The sequence below is a fragment of the Pygoscelis adeliae genome, unplaced genomic scaffold, assembly GCF_000699105.1.
Source record: "Pygoscelis adeliae isolate BGI_AS28 unplaced genomic scaffold, ASM69910v1 Scaffold60, whole genome shotgun sequence".
Taxonomy (NCBI): domain Eukaryota; kingdom Metazoa; phylum Chordata; class Aves; order Sphenisciformes; family Spheniscidae; genus Pygoscelis; species Pygoscelis adeliae.
Window position 1 is genome coordinate 426,854 of NW_008823954.1, and position 21,639 is coordinate 448,492.

The window sequence follows — 21,639 nt, forward strand, 5'->3', positions numbered from 1 at the left end:
CCCCCCCCCCCCCCACTTCCTAGACTTTGTCTGCCTCTGGACCTTAAAGAAACTAAGGTTTTTACAAATAAGACATGCATAAAGCAGCCAAGAAAGAGGGGAGAAATAGATGAAGGGCAGTCAGGTTGTGGGGGCTACCCTTGCTCCTGGCACCGAGCTGCCACAAAGCGAGGATAAGGAGCCTGGAAAACTCCTGGAGTTTAATAAGGAGGCAACCGTTTTGTACTGGCTTTAACATTTCCCTGCTCTTGGTTTATGAACACCCAGCAAACACACAGTTCCCGGGTTGCTGGTGCAATAAGGATCCAAGCACTGAAGGTCGGGTGCCTGCCTGACCAAATAAGCACCGCGTGCATAATCCACCATCACTAGGTCTTGAGACACAGACATGGGAAAATATGAACCTACTGTCATAAATCTGCTGCCAGGTTCTGGCTGACCACTTTTTGTGACATGCCCTTTTGACTCTGTCAACCTGTTAGCACCTCCACATGTGGCAGTAGGAGGTCAAGTACAGCCCAAACCTAGAGGGGTTATGTGTATAGGGTTTCCAGGCAGTGGGGAGGAGGGATGGCCGGAGAAAGATAAGAGCAAAAACAGCTGGGCTGGCAATCCCTGAAATGCTGCAGATGCCCAGAGACTCCAGTAGAGTCGCTTAGAGATCCCATTTCATTAGAGAAAGGGGGCAACGTTTGGATTCATCGGTTTTACCCACACAGAAAATGTGGGGCTTTTTGTTAATCAATGGAGTTTCATTTCACCCCAGTCACCTTGCAGTCCATCATGGTATGGGTATGCTACCCTTGTGCAAAGAGAAGCGTGAACATAAGCTGATGCTAAAGCCATCACTAGGAATGAAAAGGTGAGAACGAGTGGCTCTAATGCAAAATTGCACTGGAATTGTGTTGGAGTTGTTTTGGATATGATTTATGTGACTGCAATAGGCATAACTCATCCGCAGGGATTTAAGCATCCTGGATGCATCTCTGTTATTACAGCCAAGACCAGGAGGCCTCAGGAAGAACCGTAGGCAGAAGGGGTCTGCTAAGCAAGACGAAGCCCTGGGGCCTGCTAGGGCTGAGCTCGCTTTTGCTAGAAGTTGCTCTCTGAAAAATTTAACGGTTACCCTTCTCTGACCCATCCTTGGGAACAGTCTGACATTTTCATTGGCAGTGATTGACTGTTTGGCCTTTTTTTCCTAGCTAAACTGGAATGTAATAGCAGCAAATCTGCAGCCACTGAGAGCTGCAGGAGGCTGGTTCACTGGCTGTAGGAACTGCACAGTTGCAGCTAGGGTAGCATTCGTCTTGCTTCAGAAGGACCTGTGCTCACTACTTTGATGATTATTACTTTTCTAGTGACATGCAGACTGTGCAATACAGATGAAAAGCTCATTCCACCTAGGAGAGGGCAGCAGTGTGCACCTGGTTAAGGTGACTCCTATTGTAATGCCAGCAATATGGCTGTAGCCACAAGAGGACAAAACTTGAATGATTTGTAAATGGAGGTTCTATTTTTAAATGAATTTTGCATGGCTAAGTCTAAGAAAAGATGTCACCTCTGCCCACTGATTTCATCTCAGCCCTAGCTCTGTGCTGTTCCTCTGCACTCAGTTTCTGTGAGGGCCACGGTGTTCTTCAGGACTTCTCATTTGGTCACCTGCAGTTCAGAAAAGACCACTTTTTGAAATTAGACATATTTTTGGGCTACTTTTATTTGGCATCTGACAGAGTGTGTTTCAGGTTTTTCTGCTACTGCTCAAAAATAATTTTTTTTGCCTTCAGAGGTCTGACCTCAACCCAGTGCTCTAGGGGACATGTTTTTTTAGGAGAGGAAAGGATGTTCTGTGGGACTTCACCAAGCTTTTTGTTTCTGTGTGTATACCTACCTCCTATAACAAACTGCAGCTTAGGGACTCCTTCAGTCATGAAGCTGCCTCTACGTGTCAGGTCTCTGGTGTGAAGAGATGTTAGCCCACGTCCTGGGAGCAATACAGCTGCGTCTATACGGTGCTTTGGCCATAACTGTGGTTCCAAAGTTTCAGCAGGTTTGTCTAATTCTGGAGCAACAACACGCTGATGTGGCAATCTTGCTTTATGCTTTTGGAGGAAGGTTGATCAGTGCTTACTCAAGACCCTTTGCACTGTGTTCATCTACACCATGCAGTTATGTCCTTTGTGTGATGCCCCATGTCTGTGCGTTTATATCAGTGTGTGTTTTTCCTCCTTTATACACAATTCCCAATTTCATCTGACTGGATCCTAAGCCTCTGTCTGCCACTAATGCTTTCTGTAGGCTATCTAAGTATTGCTGCTTGGTTTGGGGTGGGGGTTTTTTGGGTTGCATTTTTTGGGGGTTGTGAATATTTTGATTATCTGCATGAAATCCCTCCTCTCTCCTTCTGCACTCAGTGTATGTGGAACTGACAGCTCCAGGGAGGTAAATGAATACCACTGCATTTCAGAGGAAGAATTATTTAATGTAATTACCCTAAAAGTGCATGAGAGAACAGAGTGAAAGGAATGAGGGAGAGGAAGAAAGAGAGCATGAGAGAGAATAGTCACAACACTTCGACAGGTTTACCCCATTGTGTTTGAAAATCTATCACTCTGACAAGTCCCTTTTGTGAAAGGTGTAGACAGATAACCAGACATTTGTTCTTCAAGGTCCTTTTGAGTGAAGAGGGTGATCAATGTTGAATCTGTTGATCAGTCCATTTCACTCAAGTTTTGCTCAAGTCCTCTCTCTGATATTTCTTACAGACTGGCTGTACCCCATTTCCCTCTCAACGTCTCACTTACCTTCTCTGATTCACTCTTCAGTGGTCCTTGGGCAGGGGGATTTGGATGGACTTTAAGCTACTGGACTATTGACTTGTGGGTCTTTCTATATAAATTGTGATGTTTTTGGTTTAAGAAGGGGTGCAGTAACAGAAGTCTGTGTCCCCTGTTCCCTCCCTGTATCTTGAGCATGTTGGAAAGAAAAAGGAGCTTTTTTGTAGCTTCATTATTCACATCTGAGAAGAGATTCAGGAGAAACAGTTTCTGTCCTGACTCTGCTGCTGTTTCACCTGCCAGCTTTGTCACCCTCTTGATCCCCTCTGCACATCAGGGTCACCCCGGGGAAGCTGGTGACAACAACCCATGTCTTCTCAGAGGTCTCATGCATCTATATTCACTAAAACATGCAAAAATGCTTTGAGATCCTCAGGCAGAAATTGCTGACTTAGCCTACAGAAAGCATTAGTGGCAGACAGAGGCTTAGGATCCAGTCAGATGAAATTGGGAATTGTGTATAAAGGAGGAAAAACACACACTGATATAAACGCACAGACATGGGGCATCACACAAAGGACATAACTGCATGGTGTAGATGAACACAGTGCAAAGGGTCTTGAGTAAGCACTGATCAGCCTTCCTCCAAAAGCATAAAATTGGTAAATGGTTAGCACAATTCAGTTTCTCTCCGTGCTTTCCAAGAGGCAGGCAAGTTACTGGACATTGACCGTACTGAGCAAGGAGGGGAGCGCTGGGCTAAGGCATGCTGGGCCAGGTCAGTTTTTTTCACCTGCACCTGCTGCTCTTGCAGCAAAGCCAATGCATTAGTCATAGCTATTTACACTCTGAAGTTATTTAGGGAGCACACTGTTGGGTTAGGAAAGCTAAGGTCTAGCATATGTCCTAAAATTAGGCTTTTCCCCTTTTGGTTGGTGTCAGAAAGGAGCGATTCACAGCTATGGTAGAAGGCTTCCCACCTAGCTGAAGCAGTTACTGCTTTATGTAGAGAGTTTGCTTCTATATGAGGTAAAACAGGTTAGCTGAAGCTGCCTCCAGGTACATCATCCTGCACTATGAGATGAGAGGAACATGGGGAGCACCCCGCTGCGCTGCAGGTAATGCTCAGCAGAACTGCCTATGCAGCCCCTCTCCTCCTGGCCTCGTGGGAAATGTCCATCCTGTGTGTGTGCCCTCGTCAGGAGCACACGCTCCTCATTGGGGCATCTTCTTGCAGCACCTTTCCCTCCTGACAGTCGCAGCAGGTAAGTGTTATCGCAGCTCCTGGCCTGTGTCCTCACGGTACGCTCTCACTGCTTGCTGCCTTGCTGCCGTCCCACAGACAGGCTGTGTTTTCTGCACAGGGGAGCTGTGAGCGCCAGTCCTGCTCCCGGAGGCTTCAGCTTTGCTCCCAAAGACTCAGGCTTCGTCCCCATGACTTCCAGAAACCTTCAATGAAGAAATGACAACTCTGTGACTCAAGCCAAGATTTTGGATTCTTTTAAACTTTCTTCTTCTCTCTCTCCCCCCCCTTCTGCAGGATGGTGGAGTACTCCCTGGATCTCCAAAACATTAACTTATCTGCAATCCGTACTGTCCGCGTCCTGAGACCCCTGAAAGCTATCAACCGTGTGCCTAGTAAGTCGTGCTTCCCTCTTACACCTGCTCAGCTTGAGTTGTGGGGAATACGTGATCAGTAAGGATGTGTGTGGTGGTGTTTTCCAGGCTGGGTTCAGGTGCAAACTGAGTGGAGGCTGCTGCATGGTGTGTGCAGGCTTTTCCCCATCATGGGGCCAAGAGGTGTCGTTGGATGGGCAGGAAAACTACAGTCTCCCAGCATATCTGCCCTGGTCATCCTTCATGCAGGGCCATGCTGATGGCTCAGGAGCTGAAGCTGAACAATGTGCAGTAAAGGAAAGGGTTTTTTCTCGCTCTTACTGAAGGACATTGAAGGTTTGATAACACCTGCAGCCTCAAAAAGGGATGTGTGTGAGGTCTGGAGAGGGGTGAGCTGGTGGAAGCAGGGAGAATTGGTTTGCTCAGGCTTTCACACGCTCTGCCAGATCCTCTCATCTGAAAAATTTTCGTGCCATTACAGCTTAGGGGTGTGTAGCACCAGCTATTTTGTCTCTCCTCCTCACCCTGAGCTTTGTACTTCTTCTTTTGTGCCGACCATCCCCCCTGCAAGCTGGCGTGTGTGTATGAGCTGGGCTGAGCGCCGCTGGGCATAGGGCTGCCAGGGCTGCGTGCGAGCCTGGATGTGTCAGCAGCTGAACTGCTGCTCGCCGGTGCCGTTCAGGTCTAAGAAACATTCCTCAGCTCAGGTCTGCATGCAAACCAGAGAGGTGCTGCAGCCCTGAGATACGAGCCGCAGCCCTGGGGCATGTGCCACGCACATGTGCTGCTCCCACATGCTCTGCACTGGTGGCCCCTCCACAGCCCTCGCGTCCTCCCTTCCCATGGGATGGGGACAAGACCAGCCTCTTTGCTGTGCTTTGCAGCTTTTATTGGTGCTGAACTGTTTCTTCCCTCTTCTTCCCTTCCTCTGCCTATCTCTTTTTTTTTAACTCAAGTCAGTGTTGTTCTTCCTGCAACCCTGGAGCAAGTAAGCAGGTATTGCCGTCGCTATTTAACTGCAGGAAACATCAATGCAGGTGGCTCAGGCTTTGCAGTGGTTGTATCCGGGTGGATGGAAGTGAAGCAGCGGGCTGGTTGCAAGCTGTTGGGGTCGAGGGGTTGCAAGAGCACTGAACTTGGTCCACTGTGTCACTCCAATGTTTCTGGCTATCCCCTGTGCAAAGGCAGCAGCTGCCACATGCAGCCCTGTGAGACTTTAGGCGTTTCTTCCACAAGTTTTTCTGTCTTGCAGAATGGCAGGAAGTCACTCTTCCCCATAATCTCCCTAATCAGTCTGCAGCGGCTAAGACCTTGCCAAAGCTCTCTTAATCCTTCGCTCGAGCTCAGATGCTCCTTCTTCTTTTCCAGATCTGAGGAAGTTTGCACAGTCAACCTCCCAGTCTGCATCGTATGTTTTTCCTTGTGCTAAAGTCACTTTCACAATGCCACCTATTTCTCAAACATGCTGTGGAGGCGGATTTGAGGGTCTCCGGCTCCATGCAGAGCCCTTCTAGAAAGGGGTCTTGTCCCTTTTCCCAGGTGTATTTTTATCTCTGGGCAACAGCCAGGGACAGAGGGTGCTGGAAGGTGTGATGGAGGAATGGAGGCACAGTCCTGTGTGCCCAATGTGGCAGGAGGGCGCCAGGCAGAGAAGCAGCTGGTTTGGGCACTGAGCATATGCCCAGGCATATAACAGGTCCATCATGGGGTGATAAAGATGGGAGCCAAGAACAACCTTTTGGCTATCGACTGTCAGCAGAACAACTTCCCCAGCCTGGCTCCATCTCTGTGCCCCTTTTCCAGAAAGGAGAGGGGGGGGAGCCAGCCACAGTCCTGGCTGCGAGCATGCACTGCGCCGGGGGCATCTCTTCTGTGAGGAAGTGGCCTGGATGTCGTGCATGCCAAGCTCACCCCTTCCATGAGGGTGAGGGCAGCACCGTCCTCATGTTATGCAGCCCCCTTTCCTCCCTGCTTCATAAGGAGTCCCGTGAGTCTGTGCTCAAAGACCACTTTGAGGCTGATCCCTGTTATCAGCGTAGACTTAACCTTGGTGATGAGTGGGACCATCTTGAACGGTATCCAATTGACTCCTGCAGACATCTGCCATGCTAATTGCTGGACACCAGTGGTCAGGAGGAAAGCTTGACTGACAAAGTCGAGGCCTTGTGTTATTCCTATTTAGCTCCCGGAACAGCCGGAGTCACTCCCCTGCCAGCGGGAGCTGTCCCAGGGAGGAGCAGTGTGAGCAGCATCAGAACTGGCCCAACCAGGGACCTGCTCCATCCATGCGGAGGCACCGGGGGTGATTTTGATCACCTCGCCTGGCCTTTGCAGAGCACAGGCTGTTGAATTTCCCCTGACTGTCCCAGCCGTGATGCTGCCTGTCTGCTCCTTTTATCAGTATAAAACTTTACCTGTATGAAATTGATGCTGTTTTAATTTCCACTCTGCGGTTAAACCTTTATGTATCTTTCTTGCTACATAAATCTGTGGTTATATGCAGAGAACATTTTGGAAGAAAGACATCCTGCCGTTAATTAATTAAAAAAAAAAAAAAAAATTGGATTCCCTGGGAGAGGAAGCACTGAATTGAGGGTTGAAAACTGGCGAAGAGGCTGTAAACAAAGGCTTATGATAAATGGGAATGAGCTGCGTTGGAAGAAGGTGCCTAGTGGGGTACAGCAAACATAATTAATGGGACCTTTGGCCACAAATCTTTTTTTAATGTATTTTTTAAAGTTTTTCATTACTGATCTGAAGCAAGAGGAAAGTCTCTTAGTGAGATGTACTGATGGTACGAAGCTGGAGGATTTGCAGGTGCTAGCAAGGAAAGAGGGGAATAACACAGCGGGAGGCAGAGGGAGATTGAGATCTTGGTGGGAGTGTGAGATATTTGGGGAGGGGCAGGGGAGTTAATCCCAAAGGCAGATATTTGGCCATGTTAAGAAGGCTGCGATGGGACAATGTAGCCCAGCATTCACCGGTGGCCATTTCAAAGGCCTCCACATGGGCACCCAGGTAGGGACTGATTTTCACAGAGGAGTCTGGCCGTGTGGACTCAATAACAGCAGTTTATTATCAGGAGAATGGACAAAGTGATTAGGAACCTGTGTGATTACTGCATGAGCAGAAGAGTGCTGAAGTGGTCTGTCTGGGTAGATTATTTAGTGTCCAAAGAACAGTAATACTCTAATAATCAGCCAGCATTTGAAAAGTCCATGTACTGAAGTGAGAAATTTCTGGAGAAATTTGAGAGAAATTTCATACTACATGAAGCAAAAAAAGAAGCGATGCCAGAAAACTAGGAGGGAGGAAATTCAGAATGACTCTAAGGAAACAGTAGCAACATGGTAGAGGAAAAAGTATCACCTGTTAAATAAACTTATTTTATATTCTTGGCAGGTGGCCAAGGCTGAAGTTTAAATGCCCAATTCGGATATGTCTAAAGTCTGCTTACCTGTGTTCATTTTTAACATGTTACTGAAAGCCTTTCCTTACAGTGAGACTTTTGATGCTTTGAAGCAATATCCCACAAGGAGCTGACAAATGCTATTTGTGTGTGCCGTACTTGTTATGTATAGTGTAAAGGATTCATAGACTCTCCTACCTGAATCGTGACAGAAGGAAAGGACATCCACTGTAACCGAAAGGTGGCAAATGTCCGTTAAGGAAGAAGTTCTCCACCCAGTTCGTAATTAGGCTGTAAAACTCGCTGCCACAGGAAGTCCTTCCAGCCCTAAATCAAGTAAGAGGTACTGTGTAAGTAAAGTAAATAAAACAGGATTGTCCAAGGGATGAGAGCTCACTTGGAGACACTTCTAGGTTTCAAACCTCCTTGCTTCAGGCTTAGAGCTGATCTTTAGCTACTGGTTATCAGCAATTGATTGCATTTCTTGCAATTCTCAGCAGGATGTTCTACTGACCATTTTGGATTTCACTTCTGGATGAAGAAGTCTGTGGCTCTGCCCCGCCTGATCATTCCTCCAATCGCATGTCATCTTTGAAGTGTACTAGAGAAAACACGAGGCGCCCTAGTTTTGTAATACGTATCACACCTTCATTAGTATTCCTGCTTATCTCTTGCATTCCTGACTACAGCCCCAGGAATGCTGCCTTTTGGGGTTTTGTCTGAAAATGCATGAAACAAAGAATCAGAGATTGTTCTGGTCCAATTACCATGTGATTCAATTCCATGGCGGTGAGCTGGTGTGACAAGGCCTGTGAGTCACCTAAAAGTGTAAAGAGGAAGAAAATACCTTCTAGGTCTCTGTCAGAGGTAGTTGGTTTCTGCTCTGGGCATGTCTGTGTCCTGGGCTTGGGGTGAAATTCCACATCCATTTGTTGTTTTTATCCTTTTGCAATTGTGTGGCAGGTTGCTAGGTGAAACGTTGCTGTTTCTGCTAGCTCTTTCATCTCTTCCCATGGCAAGGCACAAGGTCTGGGGGGAAGGCTGGTTTTGGTTTATTTCTGCCTGCTTTGAGCAGGGAGTCTGTAGTCATTTCTGATCCTTTGACTTTCTTTTGCTTCTGTTATTACTTTTTTTTTTTTACCTTGGAGCAGAAAATGTTTCTTCAGTTTACTTTTTCTTGTCACATTGGTCTTACGCAAAGAAGAGTCCTTGCATTGTGTTTGATGTCTTTTCCACTTACAACTTAGGAACTGATTCATCATTTGGAAGCAGATTACTTCAGCTGAGCACACTGTACAGAAGTGAAGAAGTCTGTTGCAAAGTGTTGCATAGCAGCTTTATTGAATAGAAAGTGTATACATGTGCTAATACTTGGTGTGTAAGTGCAGTAATACTTATGTGGAGGTATAAGCATTAGAAATATAATGTTATATTCTTATTACTAGCTGTGCAGGAAATAGAATTTCAGATTTGTGGGAAGTTCTGCTCTTTCTAAATGTGTTTTTTCTCAGTCAGAACAAGAATAAGCATTTCCCATCCATTTTAATGTGGTTTTATTCTGCCTAATTTTAGGTGGTTTGTTTGGCTTTTTGATTTTTTTTTCTATACTTTGTCACGACAAAGAAGTTTAAAAATCAAAAACCCTCAACTATGCTATTCTAGTATAAAAATGCTTTCCTCTCCTCTTGTCCTCCTTTTCTTTTTGCTAAATGATGTTTCAATAACTATCACAACACTGAAGTGTTTCTATTTCAATGAAATAGCATTTTTTGCTGGTAAAAGCACTGTGTAGGAAAATCTTGGTCTAGCTCCATTTTTATTAATTATTGTTATTATAGTAGTTCCATGGATCCAAATACACCAGAGTTTTCTACTTTTCTTCTACAGATCTCAAAAATAAAAACCAAGGCTTGTTAGTTTAATCTTCTCATGTTTCAAACCAGGTGAGTGAGACCCAGTGAGTGTCACCAGCAGACTCAGGAATACAACTGACATCTCCTAACTCTTAGCCCTGCGTTCAGGTCACTAGACCAAAGCACCAATATAAAAATAGTCTGAGGCAGCTGAACCCTGGAATGGGAAAAACACGTTTTGTATTTATATGCCTGCCTTAAATCTGTATTCCACACCGAGCTACCTGTGTTTGGTGCTGTAACAGTGCCTAAGACAGAGTGGTCTGGCTACAAACCCCACGCTTGGCACGGGGGAAAAGTGATGACATTTACTTCTCTAAATGTGTTTTTTTGAAGCACTAATTTCACTGATGAGCATGTGTGAAATTAGCTTCTGACTGAGATATATTAGGCTGTAAAACAGTCTCATTTACAGCTAGATCAGACAAAAAGCAAGCGCATTTGACAGGCACAGTCCTGCCCTAGCAGTTGGAAATGCAAAGGGATTATGAGATTCCTCTTCTAAGACCCTCCCCTTACAGAGTCTTTGCTTCAGATGCCTCAGTGTTTCTGAAAGAGGACCATCACTTATTTGTTCTCTTCCAATGTTGATTCCCTTTCAAAAATGTACTCTTCCATTTGACTCTTTTGGAAGTACATTTTTTGCCCTCGTGGCTTTATTTGTTAAGTGGTAACTGAAGCTCAGATGTTGTATTTTCCAAATATTCAAACTTATGTCATCCACAGTTCTTTGTATAAGCTGCTCTGTAAATATTTATTATCACATCTCAGTGACACCCAAACCATGCTTACAAACATGTGCAACTGTGTACACACACAGATTTATCCACATGCAGCCACAGTCCTGAGCAGGTTATAGTACAGGGACAAGAGTGATGTTCTCTCGCAGCATCCATACACAGAAGTTAAGAGGTCAAAAAGCCCTTTTCATTCCCTGGTCAGGCTATGTGTGATTCAAAGATGAAGCTGCCAGCTTTCTGTAGGCTCTGTCCCAGGCAGGCGGGCAGTGAAAGGATGGAGAAAAGCCAACAGGGGATGGACTCGACCGACAGGGTCGAGTTCAGTCTATATCCTCCCTTCCCAACCCAATCTCCTAGCCAAGTGGAGTGAAGCACTGAAGAGAGCAATGTGATTTATGCCCAGAGAAGGCCATTGAAGGATGCCTTGCCTTGGAGAGGTGGACAGACCGGAGATGGAAATGTAACTCAGAGCTGCACTTTCCTGTACGTGCAGCTCTTCATCAAATCAGTCAAGCCCTAAATCAGACAGGCATGTTCAGGATGCAGGGAAACAGTGAGAGGGGGAGCAGAGCAGTGTGGGGATCAATAGAGAGGAGAGCAGAGAAGGAGTGGGGCTTGAAGGAGAAATGCATGAGAGGCAAGCAGCAGGGTTTGCCGGGCACAGCACGTGAAGGTGTGGTGCACCTCTGTGTGTAGGATAATGCAGAAAAAGTGGGGGGGGGAGGGAGGGAGGGAAGGGGAGGAAATCAAAACCAAAAGAAGGACTAGTATAAAGAAAGTCTATTGACTCTCAGGTAAATACGCTGATGGGTTTGCAAATCAATGCTTCTCTGGGACTTTTTAACAAACTAAGCAGGCTGTAACAGACCCACATCTTGTAGTGCTGGAGGAAGTCTTCAGTCACTGAAGACAGGCTCCAATTTTATTTACTTGTTGTCTGATCTCAGTGCTATTTTTCATGTGCATTCCACAGTGTGCAATATATTGCCACGTCTTTAAATGAGTAATCAAAGTAAATTTGGGAGGAAAAAAAACAAACCAAAACAAAAAGAAAATTATATCCCTGTGTTAGTGTAGCATCATGGCAGGGAGCTGGGGAACACTGAAGTGCAGGAAATGTAGACCTGGTGATGCCTTGTTTTGTACCATACATTGCTTAGTCCCTTTTTTTGCGGTCACAGATCACGGGAGAGTCATCTTTCCCTCTCTGAACCAGTCTGCTCGATTTCACTGTTGTTATAAAAAAGTATTCAAAAGTCACAAATTGTGTGCTTCTAGGTTGTCAGATGGGTTTAAAACCATGAGATTTGAAAAAGGAAAAGGAAAAAATATGACAGATTATTTTTATTTTTCCCATGGCTTTCAGACCTTTAGACCTATGACTCCAATCTTGTAGTCCTCTTTTTCCACCCATAGTAGTGAGGAATAGAAACTGCTTCTCTTTTTTTTACTGTGATCCGAGATTGTCAAGTCATAGCAAGATTTCACGCCTGAAGGTTTATGCCACACATCCCAAGACTCCCGATAAAAATCACAAGAGTTAGCAACAGCATTTTGGAGTTTGTGTTATTGGAAGTAAAGCAAGCCTGGAAAAAAACCCAAACCAAAAACGAGTCATAAAGAGACCTTTGCTGGAATCTTTATTTCTCCCTTCTCCTCTAGGGGAACCTGCACAGCCAGAATTTAAAAAATGCTCAGCGCCTCGCAGCTCCCATTGTGACAATTCTGCTGCCTGTTCAAACAAGCTCAGCCTCCAGTGTACAGAGCGCTCTCGAAAGCCCGGCCACGTATTTTACTGCCTAAATGGGAGCTGAGCTGTTTTGCAAAATCTGTCTCATGGGACCTATCAAGCAATGGATACCATGGAAATGTGCGCAATAATGACAGTGTATTATGGGGTGAAAGATAATGTCATATTACACTAATGCAAATTACACTTTGTGTGTGTGGGCAGGGCAATTTACAACCATAACCTTAAATTTCTCGATCTTTGTGTATTTTGGGCCCGATTCTCCTTTTCACACACATTTCACCTAACATCACATCACTGCCTGCAGTAGAAAGAAACACGATTCATGCTAGTGACAGCAAGAGGAAATTAGCTCCCTTAAATCTTAACCAGAAGTTGCATTAACACTGTTTTACATAATATTTTGCATTATTCTGTCCTACTTACACAGCACTAGAGATGTGTAAAGAACTTAAGGGTATTTATAGAATGGAGGCAAGCGGCTCGCAGCCAGGGCACTGGAGTTACCTTTTATCCCTAGCGCTGGGTGACCCCTGCAATTCTGGAAGAAAAGCTGGCACTGTATGTTTTTAATAGTTTTCACTGACAGTGAATGCAGTCATCATTGCAGTGATAAATGGGGAAAAAATGAGATGATCAGTGAATGAACAACAGTAGCAGGTGGTAGTAGGTGTTGCTTATTAGATGTTCAGTATTAGAAAAAAGAACAGAACGACAGCAGTCCCCCAGAGAGACACCTTTCTAAGAAATAACCTGACACCTGGCATCGCTCTCCAAGAGAAGGTTACTTAACAGCCCAAAGCTTGCAAGGGGTTAATGGGGTGAGAGAGTGAAGAAGGGGGATCCTGACTGAGACCTTTGACTGCGTCCATTTGTGCTCATGTCACAGATTATGTGGCTACCAAGCATGCTATGGTGGCACATACTGAATGTGAGTGCCTGTGGCGGATGAGCTTTCTGTTGCTATCCAGGGACCTTAGCTGGGCTCACAGCATCCCTACTAGGATGCAGCCTGCTGCACAGCTGAGGTGTCTCCTCCTTTTTGGATCCCAGCAAAGCGTGGACTGAGGCCCCTCTTTTTCCAGAGGGGTCAGCATTTAGGTGTCAAGGTAAATGCTCTGGAGTTTGCCCTCATTCTTGAGACCACCGTAACCCTGGGGTCAGGTCTGCAATTAGGAGGCCTCATCTCTGGGCTTGCTTCTTCAAATCACCTGGCAGCTCCACCTGGCATGGCTCTGCTTTCTGGTCCCTCTGTAGGGCTCGTGGGGCTTCAGCCCATCAGGGAGGAACTATTTTGTGTGCTGGGTCTTGTGCACGTTGGACAAAGCTGAGAAATATAAGAGCTTGGGACTGAGCTGACTCCACAGGGTCTGTTTAGACTACCTGCCTTCTGTGAAAGGCTTGGAAGGTAAGACTAGAGTCTGACCCTTCAAGCCACAGTTCATTTTTGGCATTATTTATGATCTGGTGAGAAGATCATTTTCCCTGACCTTGGTGTGTATTTCTCTTAGCATTCTCCAAGGTGGTTTGGTTTTTTTTTTGTTTTGGTTTGGGTTTTTTTTGCTTTTGACACCTTGGTATTCTCTAAAAAAAATCCTTTGTAAAGAGATCTTTACTACCCTGTGATGGAAGCTGGGCCTGTTTCTCTGTAGGATTTACTGCACATCTCCAGCAAAGAGATGTGGCAATAACTACTTGTGGTGTGAGCCAGGCCAGGGCTCTATGGGACTTGTTGCTATATACCATGCTAAAGGGAATTATAATTTTCAAGGTTGCTGATGCTTCTTTATGCTAAGTCTCACTAGGAGGGGCCTATTTCCTTGATGTGCATATGACATTTGATGGGCAGGTAGGAAGGAAAGCTCTGAGGGATTCAGAATATTGAGATTCACCCCTGGCTCTGGCACCTGAGCCCCCTTCGGCAGTGTGCTGAGCATCGTGGCTATGCAGCGCCCACGTGTTTGTGTTCTCATCTTCCCCCCAAGGAAAACAGCACATCTCAGGTTTCATTTGCACTCTCTTTTTGGTCATTGTTTTAGTTGTGTGTGTGTTGTAAGTTGTGTATTTTTTTCCTCTTCTTCCTTTTCTTTTTGATGCTCATGTTGCCCAGACCTGATCCATCTAAGGTATATGTCTTGCTCTCAAAGTGAAAAGCAGTGAGGTCTGTGCTAGTCCCTGGCTCCTGAGGGAATTGTTTCTACAGCCTCGGAGCAAGCTTGAGAGAGCTCTTCCTCTTACATCAGTACACTTTAAACCTACTCTGGAGAGCTCTGTTGTCATAGCAGGGTGAAGCTCTGGCCAACAGTTTTTTTACTGGAGCTTTAGTCTCTCTTTTGGCTACCTCGGGCTTAAGCTGAGGAGCACTTTGAAAGTAAGGACTGAGGACACTTAATGCTTGAACTTGAGTTCGGTATCCTAAAGGAAGTCACTGCACCAAGGCGAGGCTTGATGTGCCCATGCTACTGAGGAAATGAACAACAGCTTTTTGTACTGGCTGAAGCTTTATAAGTGCTGGAAATGTCACACTTTAATATTTTCTGTGTCTGTGGTCAAGATGAGAAGTGACAAAGATTTGGATAATCGGAGGTTAGGTTATCCACAGGCTGAGCTGGATGAGGGGTCTTGAGCCCGTCAGAGATGCTAGAAAGCTTTGCTTGTCGGCAGGAGTGGGGTGGTGGTGAGGAACTCAGTGGTGCTCCTAAACTATGGATCATGCTGACAACCTGCAAGTGCAAAACCCCCAACCCTAAACATACCCTACAAACGCTCTGGGAACCTGACAGAGAGATCAGTGAAAAGACTTTGGTTACCTCTGAATGAGGCCAGTGTTTCACACTTGTGTCTGGGGCAGGTTTTCCTTAGCAGCAGAGCTGGTTTAAGACTTACCCCGTTGTCCTGGTTTCAGCTGTGATACAGTTAATTAGCTGTAGCTGGTACAGTGCTGTGTTTTGGATTTAGCATGAGAATAATGTGATAACACACTGATGTTCTAGTTTTGTTTTTAGTTGTTTATAAACACTAAGCAGTGTTTATACTAAGTCAAGAACTTTTCAGCTTCCCATACTCTGCCAGCAAGGAGGTGCACAAGAAGCTGGGAAGGAGTATAGCCAGGACAGCTGACCCAAACTGGCCAAAGGGATATTCCATACCATGTGACGTCATGCTCAGTACATAAACTGGGGGTAGTTGGCCGGGGGGCACCACTTGCTGGTCAGGGACTGACTGGACGTTGGTCGGTGGGTGGTGAGCAGTTGCATCACTTGTGGGTTTTTTCTTCCCCTGGGTTTTTGTTTCTCTCCCTCTCTTGTTGTTTTACTTCCATTACAATTTGTTATTATCATTAATAATAATTATTATCATCATTATTTCAAGTATTAAACTGTTCTTATCTCAACCCACGAGTTTTCTTACTTTTGCTCTTCCAATTCTCTCCCCCCATCCCATGGTGGGGGGGGAGGGTGAGCGAGCGGCTGTGTGGTGCTTAGTTGCTGACTGGGGTTAAACCACAACACCCATACTGTCAGTTAGACCTGTTTTTCCATAGGGTTCATTTAATCTGGGTCAGGCCAGCCATCTGGACATGCTCTCTGTTGCATTGGTGCAAAGCAAGAGGTGACGGTCTGCAATGTGAGCGATGCTGGCTTTGCAGCTTGAGGAGAAGGCATCTGGAGCTGCACACCAGCTGTTCCAGCTGAGCTCCTCTTGCTTACACGTGTGTTTGCAGGAGAGGCCTCAGTTAGGAGGAATGCAGCAAAGTGAAAAAAATCTGGGTGGTGAGGGAAGCTGTAGGTTATAATAATGATGAACTTGGCAGTGCATCTACTGTTGCACACACAGCTGATCGGCTTCTCTTTGCAGTAGTTTGGCCCCACATTTTAGCTAATGAAATGAATGCAGTGTGTGAAATGGCAGCTAAGCCTTGGATCAGCAAGAGATCAGTGAGGAGGGCTACAAGTTGGAGCACCAGCTTGCACTGTGCACACAAACTGAGATTATTTTAACTACAGGGCTTGGCCACCAAAAAAAAAGGTGCAGCTCTCCCTGTGTGCTCTCTGCACAAATACCATCTATCTACTGGAATCATTCCTCAGTTCTGAAAATTCCCATAAAGAAACATGCGCAGGAAAATTCTGCCTGGGTGGACTGCCATGTGTCCTGGGGCAGGGGAGGAAGGAAAGAAGGCACACTTGGACAAGCGGCCTGGCTGAGGGACAGAACAATGCTTCAGTCTCTGCACTCTGCAAAATGTCCTGCCAGCTACAGTCACAAATATTGATGGGGAAGAGATTTGCTTTTGCTCCAGTTAAAATGACAATTGGTGGCTTGGCTGATGATGCAGATAAGATGGGTGCTGAGAATTATGTTCCCTTCTATCTGGTTTACTCTAAGCAAGGGAATGATTGCCTCAAACCACTATCTCCTTTTGACTCTGCACACATTAGCTTTTTCCCTCACTGTAGAGCTGGGGAGGACTCAAAAGCTTCAGAGGTGGGTGAGATAGAAGAAACCAGAAAGAATAGGGTTTCTCACCCTTTCCTGAGCCAGTCCTCCGTTCAGATCTCGGGGTGGATAGTGCTAGGCAGTGAATCAGCTCAGCTGTTGGTCCTCACTCTTGGAAAGAGGCAGGCGGAGAGAAGACGAAGTGACAGAGTGATGCCGAGCAGGGGGAGGCGGTGGTAAGCCGCCGGGCACACCTGCACTGCGTAGCTGGCTCTGGCTGTCTGGAGCTTGCCTCCTCCCCAGCCCTGCCCCAGCTACTTGCAGCCGCCGCCACGCTTTCCCCGAGGCTGGTACATGCCAGGAGAGTCCGCTTAGCTGTGACAGCCAGGCTAATCAGGGTTGATGGCAAGTGTCTGAAGAGAGCTATGGTCACTGTAGCATCTGCAGAGTTTGTCAGGAAGGACCTCTGGATGCCGCTGGGAAGAGGCAGAGGATTTGCTCTGCCTGAACCGAGGAGGGAGTTCAGCAACTTTGCTTCATCTTTTGGCTTTGCTCAGCCCTGTGCTTCCCTCTGACAGCTCGCTCCCCAGCACTCCTCTCCCCCTCCTGCCACTTCTCATCCCTGTGACGTACTTTCCCCCCAACATCTACTGCTGTGTTGGAGCGGTGAACGCATCTCTGTTGTGCTCATGGCTTTGCTCCCGCAGGATATCCTACCAGGAGTAGACCTGCCAGTGAGGTCCCATCAAGCACCCTTCCCCGCCCCTTGCCCAAGGGCATGGGTGAGCAGCAGGGAAGCATTGTCTGAGCATCATTTCGTGAGAATCCTTCCTTGGATGCCCACAGCCAATGTAATTTCATTTCCTCCTTTCCCCTGGCCTCCTCATGAGGGTGAGTGGGGAAGAGAAAAGGCCTTTCAGAGCCCACACCTGGCACTCATGAATATTTCATGTTTCTAGCTTTTCTTCCCCTTGAAGAGCAAAACCTTTTCATATTTGATGCCCTGGGAGCCCGTTTGGTTACTGAATGTTGCTTCATCAATGCTCTCCCTCCCTGCTTTTCCTCCAGACTGCCCGACCCCTCTTCCTTTCTCTTCTCAGGGAATGTCTCCTTTTTTCAAAGTCTGCTTCAGAAAAGGTCATTGTCCCTTTCATATTCCCTCCTTGCTGTGAGCCAGCGTGGCTTCTGCTCTGCCAATGGTAAAGGACAAATGGGGATGTGGGGAAAGGCAGCAGTGGGGAGGGAGGACGAGAGACATGTGCATGTATGCTGCGGAGCAGTGCAGAGGTAGAGAGGAGATGTAGGCACAGTGAGAGAAAAGTAAAGGGGCAGAGCAGCAGGCAGAGGCAGTGGAAGGTAGGAAAGAAGCAGCAGCAAGACTTTGCCAAAGAACCAGCTTTCCAGCACCTTCCAGAAGTTGTCATGCAAGATGCACCGGTGTTGCTGTGGATGGAGGCTTGTCTGGCAAAGGCCCCTTGGAAAAGGGAGGCATCCCAGTTCTCCAGGGCAGGATGCTCCCAAAGCTGCACTGACGAATATGCCGCCACCCCTGCCTTGCCCTCTGCCCATTTCCATTGCCCTGCAGCTGCTTTAGAGATCTTGTCATCTCAGCCACCAGGGTCTGCAGTAAATCATCACCCTCCATCCTTAGGCTTTTCAGGCTTTCTCCCTCTTTCCCCCACACCTCGTGAGTGCTTGAGGAACCAGGGGCCATTTGCAACCTGTTTCCAGTCAGGCTGTGTAGACACATTGCTCTTTGGGTTCTGCCTGAGTGGGGCTCATCCCCTTCTGCCCATGAAAGCATTCAGACGCCTGGCAGTGAGAGTCCTTTCTTGGAGACCCACAGCAGATGCCCTGGCGTGACTGCCAGACCAGCCCATCCCTTCCTGGGTCCAGGGGACTGCAAAGCCCCAGCTGCAGACAGACCCATGCAGGGTTGCTGGCTCAGGAGGGGACAAGGATGCTGTGAGGGCTTCCCCCCAAAGTGTCCATAGGGGCTGGCACAGGTGCAGGAGGGGCACTGCCAAAATGCCATAGCAGAGGACGGGGCCCAGGGACTCAGGCATGAGTACTGCAGGCAGCACAGCACAGGCAGCAGGGGAGGCTAACAACTGAGAGAACAAAAGTACTGAGCTTGTGTTTACGCTGTGCCTTTCATCTGTATGGAAGCAGTAGTTGAAGTACCTCCATTAACTGGGTGAATTCAGCAGAGGAGGTCCATTTTGTTTCCTGGTGGAAAACTGATGCCTCTGGTGAAAAATGGGTTCCCAGAGCAATTGCTTTGCACTTTAGGGCAGGAAGCAAAGAGGCTTTGCACAAAGTGAAGTGATGGATTTGTTTTAGAGGTGGTTGGCCTATAGAAGAATTGCAATTGATGTTTGTATAGGGGTAGGTTCAGCATTCTTGCTTTGGGAAGAGCCAATCTCACATCCACAGTCAGAATCAATGGGCAGAGAAGGATGATACTGTTCAACTGGGAAATCTTTAAAAAATCAAAATTGGGTTTCATTTGGACTTAGAAATGGAGCCCACCGATGCTGAAATTCTTTGTGATGTGGAAAAGATGCCCAATGCTGTGGCCACCTGCCTGGCTATAGGGCCACCTGCTGTTTCTTGGGTTATGGACCCAGGTACCCCAGAGGACCTAGTATGAGGGCAATTGCTATGATCCTGGAGCTGTGGGTAGTACAATGCTGTACCATCAGTAGCCCCTCTGAGAGTCAGGATGGAGAACGTATGGGCAGGCAGGATGTTTCCAAGGAAAAGGCAGGCAAGTTTTAGAAGTCACTTGTCTTCTCTTGGGACATGGACAAAATCAATTTTTGCAAATTCTGACCCCAAAAGTGTGTTGTCTGTAAAACTCTGGTGAGGACATCTGTTCTGTCTGTTCTGCGTTTCAGCGTAAGGGCAGTCTCATTCTTCCCGTTACCTCTGCTCTGAGATGGAGCTAGCATCAATTGATCTGAAAAACATCGCCCCCTCTTGCAGCGCTGCTGGCACAGCTTCCCGTGTCACTTGGCCCTCCCCAATGTACTGACCAGGACAGTTTATGGGAACTACGGAGCTCGTGCTGTGAAGCAGTGTTAATGCTGGAAACACACTGCACTGCAGTAAGGGTGTGTGGCCTTAAAGCCAAAGTGTTATGCAGAACGTTGCTCCAGAGCCTGGCAGGTCACAGCAACAGGCAGCAGGGCACTGTGGCTATGCTGTTGGGCTTTGTGTGGTGACAGATCAGAAAGCTATCAGTGACTCATGGCATGTCCGCGATCCCCAGTGAGCGGCTGGAGCTGTGCCCCTGCACTGCTGAGTTACTGATGTACTGTCTAGAATCTGCCTTAACTGGTGACTAGTGATACAGCTGGGCAGTCAGGCAAGCAGGGCTTAGCTGCTGCTCCACAGCCTGGCCTTAGAGCTAATGCCATCATTCCTTATCCTTCATGATCCCATGTAGCCATCCTTAAGTGTCTTCTCCTTCCTACACATCACCTACCTGCAAATACCACTCCTGTCTCTCCCACCCCCATCCGTCCCCAAAACACTCCCTCCTGAGCTAAACCAGTCCGATGTCCCACACCAGGCACCCTTCTCCCTTCAGTGTGCGTGCACCCCACGCCTGCATGCCCCCCGCAGGCACCGTTTCCCTCCGCTCTCTGTGGCGTGAGCAGCTTGGGGAATAGAAATAGAGCGTAATACACAGCATCGTGCGGCTAATTACTTGACGCTGGGCACACAAGGGGGATTAACTTATGCCTCAAAGGGCTGTCAAAGAATCCTAATCTTATCTTCCCCTCCTCTTTCCCCTTCCACTGCCATCTGAAGTAATGAACTGGTTATAAATACCTAATTAGCTAATTATTTGCTGGCCTACATGGAACATCTTCAGTGAAGGAACACCCTGGGCCCCCAGGGGAGGGACCTCCGTGGAGGTGAGGAGAGACGACCGCACAAGGTATGCGCTGGGGTAAAGGCAGTACAGTGATGCTTGGAAGGATTTCTAGACTTTCACCATCCCTGGAGAGCAGAGGAAAAGTCATTATCTCCATGGAGAAAGGAGCCTGTCTTTACCCCTGCTTGTGGCTGTGTGAGCAGAAGAGCCAGGGAGAAATAAAACCACAGAAAGAATTTATTAGGTAATGAAAGAAAAAAAGTGATTTTGGAAACATTTGTACTGGCTAGAGATGCTGTGCCCGCTGCCTGTGTGCTCCAGCTCTGTTGGGGAGGGGTGACTAGACAAGAGAGGAGAGTGTGGTCTCCATGACTGTTCCCTGATGAGACTGCCACTGAGAAGACCAATTTATGCCAGTTTGTGTGTGCTGGAGAGGTTCATCCCACTAGGCAGGCTGGCCGTGGACCGTCGATGCAATTCTTACAGGCTGCAGCATACAGTCTTCAAACTGGGATGTCTGAGGCTGTTGAGCTGCCATGCACCTTTTGGACAGAGTTTTCACTCCATTGCCCTTCTGTGGGAAAGAGCGAGGGGGGAATATCAGTGAGATAGCTGATGTCTCATTCCCTTTTCTTCTCACTGCTGCAGACAGAGGGCTAGAGTTAAGAGATCATAGCATCACAGCAGTTCTGCTGGCTGCCTGTCAGTAGAGGTTAGGACAAGAAAGGGCAATGATCATAAATCTAGCCTGGTTTGGGCAGTAATTAATTTCTGACACTCTGCTTTTATCTTAATTTGGCTTTTTTTTTTCCCCTCCTAAATTTTCCTTTCCTTTTCCTTTTCCTTTTCCTCCTCTCTCTCTCTGTCCCTCCATCCCACACTTGCTCCTTCTGGTTCTCTTCTCCCCCTGCAGGCATGCGCATCCTTGTGAACTTGCTCCTGGACACCTTGCCCATGCTGGGGAACGTCCTTCTTCTCTGCTTCTTTGTCTTCTTCATCTTTGGAATCATCGGGGTGCAGCTGTGGGCCGGGCTGCTCCGCAACCGCTGCTTCATGGAGGAGAACTTCACAATGTGAGTGCCTGGTAGACGATTTCTCCTGACTTTCTTC

The 21,639-nt window shown here is 47.2% G+C and overlaps 1 protein-coding gene across 1 annotated transcript in view; it reads left to right on the forward strand.

Moving 5' to 3' along the window:
• Positions 1–21,639, forward strand: part of CACNA1I (calcium channel, voltage-dependent, T type, alpha 1I subunit) — a 167,555-nt gene that overhangs the window by 91,219 nt on the left and 54,697 nt on the right. Inside the window, exons 4-5 of the mRNA XM_009322567.1 lie at positions 4,315–4,412; positions 21,443–21,602. Of these exons, the coding sequence (XP_009320842.1) occupies positions 4,315–4,412; positions 21,443–21,602 (258 nt within the window). The remainder of the gene's footprint in view (positions 1–4,314; positions 4,413–21,442; positions 21,603–21,639) is intronic.